The sequence below is a fragment of the Homalodisca vitripennis genome, chromosome 3, assembly GCF_021130785.1.
Source record: "Homalodisca vitripennis isolate AUS2020 chromosome 3, UT_GWSS_2.1, whole genome shotgun sequence".
NCBI classification, from domain to species: domain Eukaryota; kingdom Metazoa; phylum Arthropoda; class Insecta; order Hemiptera; family Cicadellidae; genus Homalodisca; species Homalodisca vitripennis.
The window spans coordinates 199,500,693-199,515,669 of record NC_060209.1 but is presented as its reverse complement, the minus strand read 5'-3'; the positions used below and the strand labels follow the sequence as shown (position 1 = coordinate 199,515,669).

General features: G+C 49.1%; 1 protein-coding gene across 1 annotated transcript; it reads right to left on the bottom strand.

Moving 5' to 3' along the window:
* Nucleotides 1–7,088: 7,088 nt before the first annotated feature.
* Nucleotides 7,089–9,545, bottom strand: LOC124358552 (trichohyalin-like). Its single transcript, XM_046810854.1, has one exon. It carries the CDS (start codon nucleotides 8,745–8,747, stop codon nucleotides 7,089–7,091), a length of 1,659 nt encoding a protein of 552 aa, XP_046666810.1. The 5' UTR covers nucleotides 8,748–9,545.
* Nucleotides 9,546–14,977: the final 5,432 nt, after the last annotated feature.

Sequence of the window (14,977 nt, the reverse complement as noted above, 5' to 3'; positions counted from 1 at the left end):
ATTTTCTTATTTTTATAAGTTTAGTAATTTAACACTATCCATGCATTCTTTCCTCCTACGTCCTTCTGCCTCCTTCCTATCCATTCATCTTTCCACGTCCTCTCTCACACCTACCCTAGCCTGCACCAACAGGTCCCACGGGACTTCGGCCGCCACGATCCTAATTGCCTCGTGCGAGACAGTCGCATACGCCGCCGTCATACCCAGCAAGATCGTTCGCTGGGCAGACATTAGCTTCCTCCTAACGGCTCTTTCTTTCAGGGCCTCGCTCCACACTTCACACTCGTATCGGATCATCGCAACAGTTACACCTTCGTAGACAGACCTGAGCATCCCCACTCCTACTCATCCACTTGCTCTCACCAGCCGTCTAAACTTCATAAAGGCGACCTTCACCTTTCCCACGAGCTCCTCCACGTGCTTCCTGAAGCTCAAACCTGTGCTGATCCACACTCCAAGGTACTTGATGTCCTCAACACAGCGCAACCAAAAGTCCCTAATCCTGACCACCGGCAGCCGCTCCCTATTGAGTGTGCCCTTCAAAAGGAAACACACAGTCTTCTCCGCCGTCACCTTCAGTTTTCTCCCGTCACACCAGTCATTGACCAACGCCAACACCTCTCCGGCTCTCCTCTCCAACACTGCCATACTCCTTCCACCTACCAACACCAAACAGTCGTCCGCATAGGCCAAAACCTCCGCATTTGGTCCTATGTCCAGCCTCAAAATTCCCTCAAAAAGGACGTGCCACAACAGGGGGCCCAAGACGGATCCCTGGGGACACCCCATTGTGACTACCTTCACACCTGTTGTTTCTCCTATGTTCATCAGAACCTCCCTATCCTTAAAGTAGTCTCTCACTACTTTCCACAAATTCTCCGGACATCTCCAGCTCCTCAGCACATCTAAAATCTCCGGCCACCAGGCTCCGTCAAAAGCGCCGGCGATGTCCATAAAAACGCCCAACACATATCTCTCCTCCATGCGACCTACCACTTCCTCCATCCTCACCAGCGCATCAACCGTACTCCGCCCTTCTGTGAAGCCGAACTGCCTTTCACCTATTCTTCCTCCTTCTCGTAGAAACTCTCCCAGCCGCCTCACAATCAGCCTTTCCACCAATTTTCCCATCACCGGCAAGATAGTTACTGGGCGGTAGCTCTTCACTTTTCTGGGGTCCTTCTCCTCGTTCTTCAGGAATACCTTTACAAGTCCCCTTTTCCATCTTCCCGGGAACCTTTCGTCTCGCAAGATCTGGTTGGCGCCCCTCATGATTTCACTGCCAACTATTCTTCTCGTCTCGTTTATCATCTCACCTTTCAGACCGTCGAGCCCCGGCCCCTTCCTCCCTTTGATCCTGTCTATGGCCCAATAAACTTCCTCAAACGTGAAATCTGGAACGCTCTCTCCCTCACTAACCACTTCCATCCTCTCACGCTTCTCTCTGTGCCTATCGTCGTCATCTTCTCTTGTGTCATCTAGCACCAGGATCTTCAGGAATTCCCCCAGGGTCTCTTCAATCCCTGTTGTTAGACGACCGTCCTCCTTCGTAACTCCTCCCAGCAGCACCTCCTTCTTCAGTTTCCCTGCGATGAGTTTATAGGCATGTCCCCACGGGTCTTCCTCTCCTTCTTCCATCTTCCTCTCCCAGTACTCCCTCTTCGTCTTCCTGATTCCCTGCACATACCTACTTATTTCCTCCACATATTCCTTCCTTCTCTTATCCGTCCTCCTTCTTCTCCATCTCTGCAATGCCGTCCTAAGCCTCATCTTGATCTCTTCCTGGGCTGTGTTCCACCACGGGCATCTCACATCTCCTCCTGTCAGTTGTGGTATCGCTTCGTCTGCCGCTCTTCCTAGACTCTCCTCTATTCTCCGGAAAATGTCCTCTCCTTCCTCACCTTCTCTTCTACTCTCTTCCCATCCAGCCTTCTCCTCTTCCATCACCATCCTAAATCTGTTTCAGTTGGCCTTCCTCAGATTCCACCTCTTGGGACCCTCAAGCTCCCTTTCTACTCCTTCACCTTCCACTCGCAGCTCACTTACCACCATCCGATGATCACTCATCAGCTGAGCCTGAATCTGCCATCCGGTGAAAGCTCTGCTGACATCCGGTGTCGCCATCGTGATGTCAATGTTCGAGACTCCCTCTCGTATCTTCAAAAGTCGACCACTCACTCACTTCAATCATCACTTCCAACCCTTCACACATGACAAACTCTTCCACTCGCTCTCCCCTCTCATTCAGTTCTCTAGCATACCAGACTTCCGACTTGGCATTGAAGTCCCCAGCGATGATCACCTTCCTACCTCTTCCCCTCCGCTCTTCGGAGCTTTCCCAAGCTTTCCCGGATATCTTCATGGCCCTTACAATAGACACTCACCACAGTCAATTCCCATTCACTCACTCTCACATCCACAACCATAAAGCATCTGTCCGATTCATCATCCCTTCCAAACACTTCCTCTCTGTCATCCAACACCGCAACCGCCGCCCAAACCTGCTCCTCGCTTACCTTTCTTTCTTGCAGAACTCTTGCACCCGGCACTGTCACTCTTCCTCCTCTCGTGTAGGGCTCCTGCACACTCTCTCGGACTCTTCACTAGCTCACCAGTCGCAATCACACCTCTCCCACAATTCACCTGACCAATCCTAATCCTCATACTCTATCGACTCCAGATATCTTCTCTCCGCTCTTCGGTACACTGGGCATTCCTTCCACCTGACGTCGTGGTTCAGCTCGGTCCTCCCATCCCTGTGACAATTCACACATCTCCATGTGGCATCTTCCGTCCTCTTACATTCCCGGATGTCGAGCTCTTCCGAGCATCTCGGGCACGCCCTCCTACCGTTACAAAATTTGGCCACATGGCCAAATCTTTGGCATTTGTAACACCGAGGGAGATCTATGTAGTCCTTCACTCTACTAGAAGTCCATCCTACAAAGACTCGCTCCTTCTTCCTCAGTACGTTTCGCATCTTTCCACTGCACTCCACAACCAAACTCCACAATTTCTTCTTCCTATCACCCTTACCTTCCACAATCCTATTCCTAATCCTAAACTCCTCCTTCATTTCTTCCTCCGTGAAGTCCTCCTTCACATTCCTCTCGTGTATCTCTCTCGCCACCTCTTCATTCGTTAGGGCCACCTCTACATCATATAACATGACTGCATATACCTCAGCAAGGACAACACAGTGGCACGGATTGTTTGGGGATTAACCCCAGAGGACCCACCGCCACCCCTGACTATAGGCATTTAGCCTCCTTAGTCAGTTCCTCGATCCGACATTGCATGTTATTTAGTCCTTACCGTGCATTAGCCTCCTTTCCCTGGCCACCTTCTGTGGCCCGACGCCCCCAATTAAATGGAAGGGCGTATCGGATCTCTTTAGCCCTACCGTGTCCCCCTCCCCATGGCATCCCAGTATGCCACGGCTCATCGGGTCGTTGTCACGCCGTGACTCTGCAGCTTATGCTGTACCTGTAACAATACATACAGATGTCACAATATACCTCTAACCTACACAAATCTCTTAATCTACAGTTCCTTTCCTTCAACCAAAAGGCTGAGTCCTCCTACTAACCCTACTAACTACTATTTACATTCCTTAGCTTCTAACACTTACAACACTGCATGTCCTGCATGCTTCTGGTCCTTTCCTTCAACCAAAAGGCTGAGTCCTCCTACTAACCCTACTAATTACTATTTACATGCCTTAACTTCTAATATTTACAAACTCTGCATGTTCTGCATGCTATTAACATTCTAACCTACTAACACTTACTAACAAATTGCATGCTAACCTACTAATTTTCTAACCTACTAACGCCATTCTCACATGCATGCTCTGCATGTCTCTTGACCTAATTGTTCTTACCCACTAATCCACTAGTGTTTTGGGCTTAAGGTTTAGGTCTTACCTTTAATTCGCCATGCACCACTTACATACTAATCTGCTAATCCTGAAACAGATCCATTAATTCGCCATGCACCACTTACATACTAATCTGCTAATCCTGAAACAGATCCATAATTCTCATCTCCTCTTTATCCATCTCTTCCTTCTTTCTCCCAATCCTTCTCGCTGCTCTTCTGAAAGCCTCAAAAATATCTTCATCCACCACAAAGCTACTTCTCACCCATGGGAGTCCCTTCTCCCTAGTCTTTCTCCTCAGCTCCTCTCTCTCTTCCTCAAAGCTTTCGCATTCCATCAATACATGCTCAGCAGTCTCTCCTTGCCCGCACTGTCGGCACTGGTCATCTTCCCTCAAACCAAAGCCTTCTAGCTTTGCTGCAAAGTTTCCATGTCCCGTCAAGAATTGACTCACATAATGGTCCAGCTCCACTTTCAATTCTTTCCTTTTTCCTATGTCCTGCCAGTAAGCAAAGGTCTCTCTCCCTTTAGTCGAATCCGTCCACCTTCTCTGCCATTTCTCAGCCGTTTCCTCCCTCCTTCTCTCCTCCGACTCCTTCTTCTCCATTCCCTCCTCCACATCTCTCCTCACCGCCATCTTCTCCAGGATCAGCAGGTCCCACGGTATCTCTGCCGCCAACACCCTTATCGCTTCATGCGACACCGTCGCATAGGCCATCGTTCTGCCTAGCAACAAGGTCCTCTGGACCGACATCAGCCTCCTCCTCGCTCTCATATCCTTTAGGGCTTCGCCCCACACCTCACAGCCATACAGAACTATGGGCATGATCACGCCCCTGTAAATCGTTCCCAGCATGCCACAGCCGACACCGCCATTTGCCCTTGCCAGCCTTCTAAATTTCATAAATATCACTTTAATCTTATATTCTATATCCTCTAAATGTTTGTGGTATCTCAATCCAGTCGTTATCCTTAATCCTAAATATTTACACTCACTTACGCATCTTAATCTTCCTTCCCCTATCCTTACCACTGGCATCCTCTCCCGGTCCAGCTTTCCTTTTAACAACATGCACACAGTTTTCTCCTTGGAGATTTTCAGCTTTCTGGCCTCACACCACTCAATTACCGCCATTGATACTTCGGAGGCTCTCGCCTCTAACCTTGCTCTGCTCCGTCCCCCCACAAGGACCAAGCAGTCATCAGCATACGCCATCGTCCTGGTGTCCTCTCCCAACTCCAATCTGAGCACTCCCTCAAACAGCACACACACCACAGCAGGGGCCCCAGCACTGACCCCTGCGGACACCCCATTGTCACCTCCTTCCTCCCTTCCGAGCCGCCAACCCTTATTCTCACGGCTCTTCCTTGAAAGTAATCCTTTACGAGCTTCCACAGGTTTCTGGGGCATTCCCATTCCCGTAACACTCGCAAAATTTCCGGCCACCAAGCTCCGTCGAAGGCTCCGGATATGTCCATGAAAATGCCAAGTACATATTTATGGTTTAGGTCCACCACCGATTCCTCCATCTTCTTCAGGGCATCTACCGTCCCACGTCCTTCCTGAAATCCGTATTGATTTTCGCCAATTTTGCCATTCCTTCTTAGAAAATCTCCCAACCTCTTCACCACCAGCCTCTCCATCACCTTTCCCATCACGGGCAACAAGGTTACAGGTCTGTAGCTTTTTGGATTTTTCTTGTCTTTATCCTCCGACTTAAGGAATACTTTAACTAATCCTTCTTTCCATCTGTTTGGGAATCTCCCTTCTCTCAGCACCTTATTAGCTCCTTTCTGCACTTCTTCCGCAATCACATCCTTCACCGCTTTTATCATTTCTCCTTTGATGCCATCTAAGCCAGGCGCTTTTCTATTTTTCAATCTTTGTATCGCCCACTCTATCTCTCTCTTTTCGAACCCTTCTTCATCCTCTCCTTCTCCTTCTCTTTCCATCTCCCTTCTCACCATAGCTTGCTCTATTGTGTCACCTTCCACATCATCATCAGGTATCAGCACTCGTAGGAATTCTCCCAAGGTTTCTTCTATGGAGGTCGTCAACTCTCCATTGGGCTTCCTTAGCCCGCCCAACAGTACTTCGCTTTTCATTTTCCCTGATATTATTCGGTATGCGTGTCCCCACGGATCCTCCTCTCCTTCTTTCAGCCTTCTTTCCCAGAATTCTTGCTTCGCTTTCTTGATTTCTCTCACATACTGCCTTCTCACCTCAATATACGCTATTCTGCTCTCCTCATCTCTTCTCCTTCTCCATCTTTGCAATTTGGATCTCATTTTTCTTTTTATTTCAGTCAACTCTTCGGTCCACCACGGGCACCTTCTATCTCTCCTTCCAATTTTTGGTATCGACTCGCTAGCCGCTTTTACTATGCTTTCCTCCATCCTTCGGAATATATCCTCTCCGGTCTCTCCTTCATCCTCTACTTCTCTCCATCTCCTTCTCTCCCGTATCATTACATCTTTGAATTTTCGCCAATCTGCCTTTCTTAGGTTCCAGGATACTCTCTCCTCACTCTCTTCTCCTTCTGCTTCTCCTTCTCTCTCCCACTTAATTTCCGTTACAATCATTCTGTGGTCGCTTATCAGCTCCTCCTTCACCTGCCAACTCCTTATTCTCTCTCGCACATCACCTGTAACTATTGTCAAATCTATGTTTGAGGTACCACCTCTCGTATCCTCAAACGTAGTCCATTCACTCATTTCATTTACTATGTCCAGTCCTTCTGCAAAAGCCAACTCCTCCACTTGCTCTCCTCTCTCGTCCGTCACTCCAGCATGCCATATCCTTGATTTCGCATTGAAATCTCCTGCTATAAAGGTTCCTCTTCCTCCTCTCCTTCTCAGAACTCTCACAATCTTTCTTGCTTCGTTTCTTATTTCACCTTGTCTCTTACAATACAAGCTCATTATGGTCATACCCCTTTCTCTCTTTCTTATGTCCAACGTTACACAGCATCCGTCGGTTTCATGATCCATTAGTATTGCTTCCATTTCTTCATCCAGGACCACGACCGCAGCCCATATCTGCTCTCCGCCAATATCCCTATCATGGTAGCACCTTCCGCTTATATTTATCCTACCTTCTCTTGAGTAAGGTTCTTGTAAGCATATTATATTACATCCTTCCTCCTTGGCTCTCTCCACCAAGTCACCCGTCGCCACCATTCCTCTTCCACAGTTGACCTGTCCAATCCTAATCATAGGCAACTGACTCCAAGTACCTCTTCTCCGCCCTCTTGTATGCCGGGCATCCCTTCCATCGCACATCGTGGTTGAGATCCACCTTTCCATCTCTCTCACAATTTACACACTTCCAGGGTGCATCTTCCTGCACTCGGCAGTCCTTGATATCATGCTCCTCACTACATCTGGGGCATGCTTTCTTACCATTACAGTACTTAGCCACGTGTCCAAAACGTTGGCATCTGTAACATCTGGGCAAGTCTATATAATCCTTAGCCCTGTTTGATGTCCATCCTATATACAGCCTCTCCCTTCTTCTTAACAGGTTTCTCACCTTCGCACTACATTGCACAATTATACTTCCTATCCTTCTTCTTCTGTCTCCTTTCCCTTCCTCCTTCCGACTCCGTATTGTGAATCCTTCCTTCATCTCATCCTCCGTCATCTCCTCCTTCAGGTTCCGTTCATAAATTTCTTTCATGATTTCATCATCCTTTAAGCTCATTTCAACATCATAAATCATCAGCATTGGTCTTTTCTTATCCGGTGCTTTCACCTCTATTCCCTCTCTTTTCATTCCTTCATCCTCCACTAATCTCTTCACCTCTTCTTTTGAGGTCACCTCCAGCAAGATTCCATTTTTCACATTTGTCATTCTCTTTACATTTATCCTTTCTTTCCCAGGATCTATCAACTCCTTCATCTTTCTCCTCACTTCCTCACTTTCCCTTCCTTCTTTTCTCACCAACACAACGTTTGATGATCTGGCCGGCTCTCCCCTCTTACCTGTAATTGCAGGGGGCCTTTTCTCCTTCATCTTTCTTTCATCTCTCACAATATCAGCGAAGGACTTAGTCGTCCCTTCTTCTTGTGCTCCTTCTCTGCTCTTTCTCTCTCCTTCCTCCTTCAGGGCTTCCTTAAACATGTTTACTATCTCCTTCCGCTCTTCGAGCCTTCCTTCCATCTTCGCCTTCTCTATCTCCATCTCTTTCAGCTCCTTCCTCATCATCCCCACCAGCTTATTTAATTCACTCAATTGCGTCTTGCTTATTGTTTTGCTCTTTATCTGTCTCTCAGACCAGTTCTCCATCTTCTTTAACAACTCTTCCATCTTCTTCTGCGGTGTTGGCTCTATTTCTTGCGTCTCTTCATCCATTGGCTCTTCTTCCGCCTCTTCTTCTTCTTCTTCTTCTCGTTCCTTTCCGGTTCTGTTCTTTTTCTTCACCTTTTTAGGACTTTCTTCTTCTCTTTCCTTTCTCTTCTTGGTATCATCTTCTGTAGTCGTCTCGGACTCTCCGTCCGTACTTCTTTCCGGTCTTATGTCTCTCCTTATCCCTACTGGTGGGGATCTTTCCAGACTGCTCCTTCTCTTATGCTGCTCAAGCAGTCTCTTCTCGTACTCTTCTCTCTCCTTCTCTCTCTTTTCCCTTTCGAGCCTCTCTTGCTCTTTCCTACTTCTCTCCTTCTCTAATCTCTCCTTCTCACCCTTCTTTTCATTCTCCTCCTTCTCTCTTCGCCGTCTCTCCCTTTCGGCCTTCACCAATCTCTCCTTCTCCTCAAGCTCTCTCCTTTCTCTCTCCATTCTCTCCCGATCTCTCTTCTCCTTCTCCTTTCTCTCCCTCTCTCTATCCTGCTCTCTCCCTTCTTTATCTCTTTCGTAGTCCGACATCTCCTTCTTTCGAGTGTTCGAACTTATCTACTCTAGCTTGGGGTGAGCTCCAGCAACGCAGTTGCTGCACGCCCCCTCTTATCCGGGTTGAAACTCCTGCGGAAAGCAGCCGCAGTTCGCACCCAGCTGTGATTAATTAATGGCAGGTACTTACCTCAGTTGCCGCTTACACCTAATAAAACGGCTGTCACCTTGTATTATTCTCACTCAGTTAAGTGGTTAATTCAAACAACAATCCGTTAGCACCTAATTTAATCGTACTCACCCACTTACCAGTATAATTCGGGCAGCACCTATAATTAGTTCACACACTATAAACAAGCCAGTTAGTTAGCACTGCAAACAGTTAACCTTATACCTAATTAATTAATTATTTACACTTACCCTGCTTACCAGTATTAGGGCAGCACCTGTAACAAAGGAGACAATAGCACACATAAACAATGTTAACCCTCTTACCAGTATAATGGGCTACACTACTAATAACTACCTTAACTTACACACAGATTCCTTCTGTCCCACACTACCACCTGTTCTCACTTGGCCGTCCAAAGGAATTATTGCAGGGGGCTAATTCCCCCGACCTACACCTTTGTCCGTTGCCCGCCCCCGACCTCGGGGAGGTGGAGAAAGGCTAATACCCAGGTAGGTCGCCCTACATGTCCAAACAAGTTTATCAGATTTAAACAGGAAACCACCAAAATAATCGCTTTAAACGCTGGTGACACCGCAAAAGCCTTAAGAGTTCTGAGCGCTGCCTGGGTATTTTTCCACAGGAGGAGTGATCCGAAATACTCCTGTGGGCCCCCAGGGGCAAACACAGTGGCAGTGTAAAGTGGTTGTGTGAAGAGCTGAAGCCGTCTGATCGTCATCCAGCAGAACGGTAGAGCGCGGCTTAGTCTGCAATCTGCCGCGGAGAGACCGCAAATACCCCAGCAAGTACAACACAATGACAGTGTAAAGTGGTTGTGTGATGCAGCTGAAGCGGTCTGATCGTCATCCAGCAGAACGGTAGAGCACGACTTAGTCTGCAATCTGTCGGGGAGAGACTGCAAATACCTCAGCAAGTACAATACGAGTACAATGACAGTTTAAAGTGGTTGTGTGATGCTGCTGAAGCGGTCTGATCGTCATCCAGCAGAACGGTAGAGCGCGGCTTAGTCTGCAATCTGCCGCGGAGAGACCGCAAATACCGCAGCAAGTACAACACAATGACAGTGTAAAGTGGTTGTGTGGTGCAGCTGAAGCGGTCTGATCGTCATCCAGCAGAACGGTAGAGCGCGACTTAGTCTGCAATCTGCCGGGGAGAGACTGCAAATACCTCAGCAAGTACAATACAATGACAGTGTAAAGTGGTTGTGTGAAGCAGCTGAAGCGGTCTGATCGTCATCCAGCAGAAAGGCAGAGCGCGGATTAGTCTACAATCTGCCGCGGAGAGACTGCAAATACCTCAGCAAGTACAACACAATGACACGGATGATATGGGGTTGCCCCCCGAGGTCCCACCACCACCCCTGACTATAGGCTTATAAGCCTCATTAGTCAGTTCCTCGTACCGACATGCATGTCATTATCCGTTCCTGCCTCTTGGGCAATGTGCCTTAGCACTAGTCTCCTTTCCCTGCGCCACCTTCTGTGGCCTGACGCCCCACACCTGTGCACGTCACAGGGTATAGGGCGTATCGGTACTCTTTAATCCTATCCGTGTCCCCCTCAGCATAGCGCCCTGTGCACTATGCTTCATCGGGTTGTGTCACTCCTGTGACTCTGCCGCCGCTGGACCTGCAACAGCAGAAAGAATGTCAGTCACACACAGAAAACATCCTACACTAACATGCCTTAACCTACCTCACACCACGGGGTTGAGTCCTACCACTAACCTACCTACTCACTAATGACCTTAACCTAATACCTTACCTACCTACCTACCTCTGGGAACAAGCCCGAGTCACCTCACACTAAGAACTTACCCTAGACCCTACCTACTACCTTACATCTAACTCAGGGACATGCGCCCGAGTCACCACACACTCCTTAATCCTACTTCCTCCTAATCCTACCTTATCCTAACTTACCAGACCTACCTCTGGGAACATGCCCGAGTCACCGCACACTAACTCTACCATGCCTTACCCTAATCTTAATTCTAATCCTTAACCTAATACCTTATACCTTACCCCTCAGGTACAAAACCTGAGTTCCAGCACGAGATTCCCTCTGCCTATCTACCATACCTCACTTAGCCATTGGCTAAGTCCACTAACCTAACATGCCTTATACTATTCCTTACCTAACACAGCCATTGACTGAGTCCTTAACTCTAAGCTAACTTAACCTCCTAGCCCTTAGCGTTTCTACCCACTTCCACTACAAGCTCTTCTCTATCATCTGCTTCCTTCTTGTTGCCTATTGCACGCAGTACTCTTCTGAAGACTTCGAAAGACTCTTCCGTCTCCACAAAACTCTTCCTAGCCCACTCGACGCCTCTCTCCTCAACATGCCTCCTCAACTCTTCCCTCTCTTCCTCGTAGGCCTCACAAACCATCAGTACGTGCCCTGATGTTTCTTGCTGACCGCACTTCCTGCAGATGCCATCTCTTCGGAGGTTGAAGCTTGCCAACTTTTCCTTGAAGTTTCCATGGCCCGTCAGATACTGCGTGGCATAGTGATCCACCTTCACCTTCAACTCCAGCCTACTCTTAACATCCGGCCAAAACTGGAATGTTTCTCGGCCCTTCTCCGACGTACTCCATCTCGCTTGCCACCTATCCAAACATTCCTCTCTCCTTCGTGCTTCCGCTTCCTTCCTCTCCATTCCTCCTTCCACATCCTCTCTGACTCCTACCCTGGCCTGAACCAGCAGGTCCCACGGGATTTCAGCCGCCACTATCCTGATTGCCTCATGAGAGTCTGTTGAGTATGCCGCCGTCATCCCCAGCAAAATGGTCCGCTGGGCAGACATCAACTTCATCCTCGCCGCTCTCTCCCTCAGGGCCACGCCCCACACTTCAGCACCATACCTGACCATCGCACAGATCACTCCTCTGTACACTGCCCTCAGCATCCCTACTCCTACTCCGCCGCTCGCTCTTGACAGCCTCCTAAACTTCATGAAAGCGATCTTGACCTTCCCTGCCAACTCCTCGACATGCTTCCTGAAGCTCATTCCTGTGCAAACTTTCACACCAAGGTACTTCACTTCGTCGACACAGCGCAGCCTGAAATCCCTCATCCTAATCACAGGCAGCCTTTCCCTGTTAAGCGTGCCCCTTAACAGGACACACACTGTCTTTTCCGTGGACACCTTGAGTTTCCTTCCATCACACCTATCCTTGATGGTCTCCATAACTTCTCCAGCTCTCCTCTCCAGCACTGCCCTACTCCTTCCTCCTACCAACACCAGACAATCATCTGCATAGGCCAAGGCCTGTGCACCTGGTCCTATGTTTAATCCGAGGATGCCCTCAAACAGAACATTCCACAACAGGGGCCCCAGAACAGAACCCTGAGGACACCCCATTGTCACCAGCTTCCCTCTCTTTGCTCCGCCGATGTCCATCTCCACGCTCCTTTCCCTAAAATAGTCTCTGACCACCTTCCACAGATTCCTCGGGCATCTCCAGCTCCTCAAGACCTCCATAATCTCTGGCCACCATGCTCCATCGAAGGCTCCAGCGATATCCATGAATATGCCAATGACATATCGTTCCTCCATATTGTTCGTCACCTCCTCCATTCTCTTCAGCGCATCCACCGTGCCTCGTCCTTCCATGAAGCCATATTGTCTCTCCCCTATCCTTCCTCCTTCTCTCAGGAACTCTCCAAGACGCCTCACGATCAACCTCTCTACGAGCTTTCCCATCGCCGGCAGAAGAGTGACCGGCCGGTAGCTCTTCACCTTTCTAGGATCCTTGTCGTCGCTCTTGAGGAACACCTTTATTCGGCCCCTCTTCCATCTCCTAGGGAACCTCCCATCTCTCAGGATTTGGTTGGCGCCCCTCAAAATCTCACTTCCGATGATCCTTTTCGCCTCCTTGATGAGCTCACCTTTGAGGCCATCAATCCCCGGCGCCTTCCTCACCTTGATCCTATCAATGGCCCATTGTACCTCCTCAAGGGTGAAGTCCACCACACTCTCTCCTTCGCTGGGATCTTCCATCCTTGCCCGCTTCTCTCGGTGTCGTTCTTCGTCGTCATCCACGATGTAATCCGGTACCAAAACCCTCAGAAACTCGTCCAAAGTCTCCTCGACTCCCGTAGTGATCCGGCCATCCTCCTTCAGCACTCCTCCGATCTCCGCATCCTTCTTCGCCTTTCCCGAGATCAACTTATAGGCGTATCCCCAGGGATCCTCCTCACCTTCCGCCCTCTTCCTTTCCCAGTGATCTCTCTTGGCCTTCTTTAGTGTTTGGACGTATCTCCTTCTTTCCTCTACGTATTGCTCTCTTCTTTCCTCAGTTCTTCTTCTTCGCCATCTCTGTAGGGTCGCACGTAGCCTCACCTTCTTCTCCTCCAACTCGACGTTCCACCACGGGCATCTCACGTCGCGTCTAGTGAGATATGGGATCGCCTCATCCGCTGCTCTCCCCAAGCTCTCCTCTATCCGTCGGAAGATTTCCTCTCCTTCCTCTCCTTCTCTCCTACTCTCTTCCCATCCGGCCTTCTCCTCTTCCATTACCTGCCTAAACCTGCCCCAATTTGCCTTCCGCAGGTTCCAACGCTTGGGAATCGCAACCTCTCTTCCTGCTCCTTCCCATCCGACTCTCACCTCACTCACCACCATCCGGTGGTCGCTGATCAGCTCCGGTAAGACCTGCCATCCGGTGAAGCTCCTGCTGATGTCAGCTGTCACGATCGTTATGTCAATGTTAGACTCTCTCCCTCTACTATCTTCAAACGTCGACCACTCACTCACCTCATTCATGACTTCCACACCCTCTGTCACCACGAACTCTTCCACACGCTCTCCCCTCTCATTCAAATCCCTGGCAAACCACACCTCCGACTTGGCGTTGAAGTCTCCAGCAATGAAGACCCTCCTACCTCTTCTTCTCCGCAGAACTCTCCTCAGCTTCTCCAGGCTCATCCGGATGTCTTCCTGACCCTTGCAGTACACACTCACCACTGTCACCTCCCATTCACACATCCTCACGTCCACAACCATACAACAATCATCCAACTCTTCATCCCTACCAAATGCTTCCACTCTGTCATCCAGGACTGCTACAGCGGCCCATACTTGCTCCTCTCCCAGCTTCCTATCCTGCAGGACTCTTGCTCCTGGCACCACCGCTCTCCCTCCTCTTGCATACGGCTCCTGCAGACACAGAATCACACACTCATTCTCTCTCGCACTCTTGACCAACTCACTCGTCGCAATCACTCCTCTTCCACAGTTCACTTGGCCGATCCTAATCTTCATATTGAATGGACTCAAGGTATCTTCTTTCAGCTCTCCTGTAGACGGGGCACTCCTTCCATCTGACATCGTGATTGGCCTCCATTCTTCCATCCCTATGGCAGTTCACACATTTCCATGTGGCGTCCTCACTCTTCTTGCATTCTCGGATATCGTGTTCCTCCGAGCACCTCGGACACGCTTTCCTACCATTGCAGAATTTGGCTACATGGCCAAATCTCTGACACTTGTAGCATCTTGGGAGGTCAATATAGTCCTTCACCCTGCTGGATGTCCATCCTACGTACACTCGCTCTCTCTTTCGCAGCGCATTCCTCATTCTTCCGCTACACTCTACAACCAGGCTTCCCAGCTTCTTCCTTCTGTCACCCTTACCTTCCACTATCCTGTTCCTTATCCTGAACTCTTCCTTCATCTCTTCTTCCGTAAACTCTTCTTTCAAATTTCGCTCGTGTATCTCCTTCACTACCTCCTCATTCGTCAAAGAGACCTCCACGTCATAAAGCATGACCATTGGCCTCTTCCTAACCGGCTCTCTCACTTCCATGCCTGCCCTCTTCATTCCCTCACTTTCCACAATCTTCTTAGCTTCCTCCTTCGAACCTACTTCCACAGCTATTCCATTCTTTATCTTCATCATTCTTCGCACGTTTATTCCCTCCTTCCTCGGGTCCACCGCTTCCTTCATCGCCTTCCTAACTTCTTCGCTCTCCTTCCCTTCCTTCCTAACTATCACCACGTTCAAAGCCTTCACCGGCTCTCTTCCAGTACCTGTCACAACAGGATTTTTCTTCTTTACTTTCTTCTTCTT

What these genes read in the sequence shown, in the direction of transcription:
- LOC124358552 (XM_046810854.1), bottom strand. Translation starts at nt 8,747, where the DNA reads ATGTCGGACTACGAAAGAGATAAAGAAGGGAGAGAGCAGGATAGAGAG.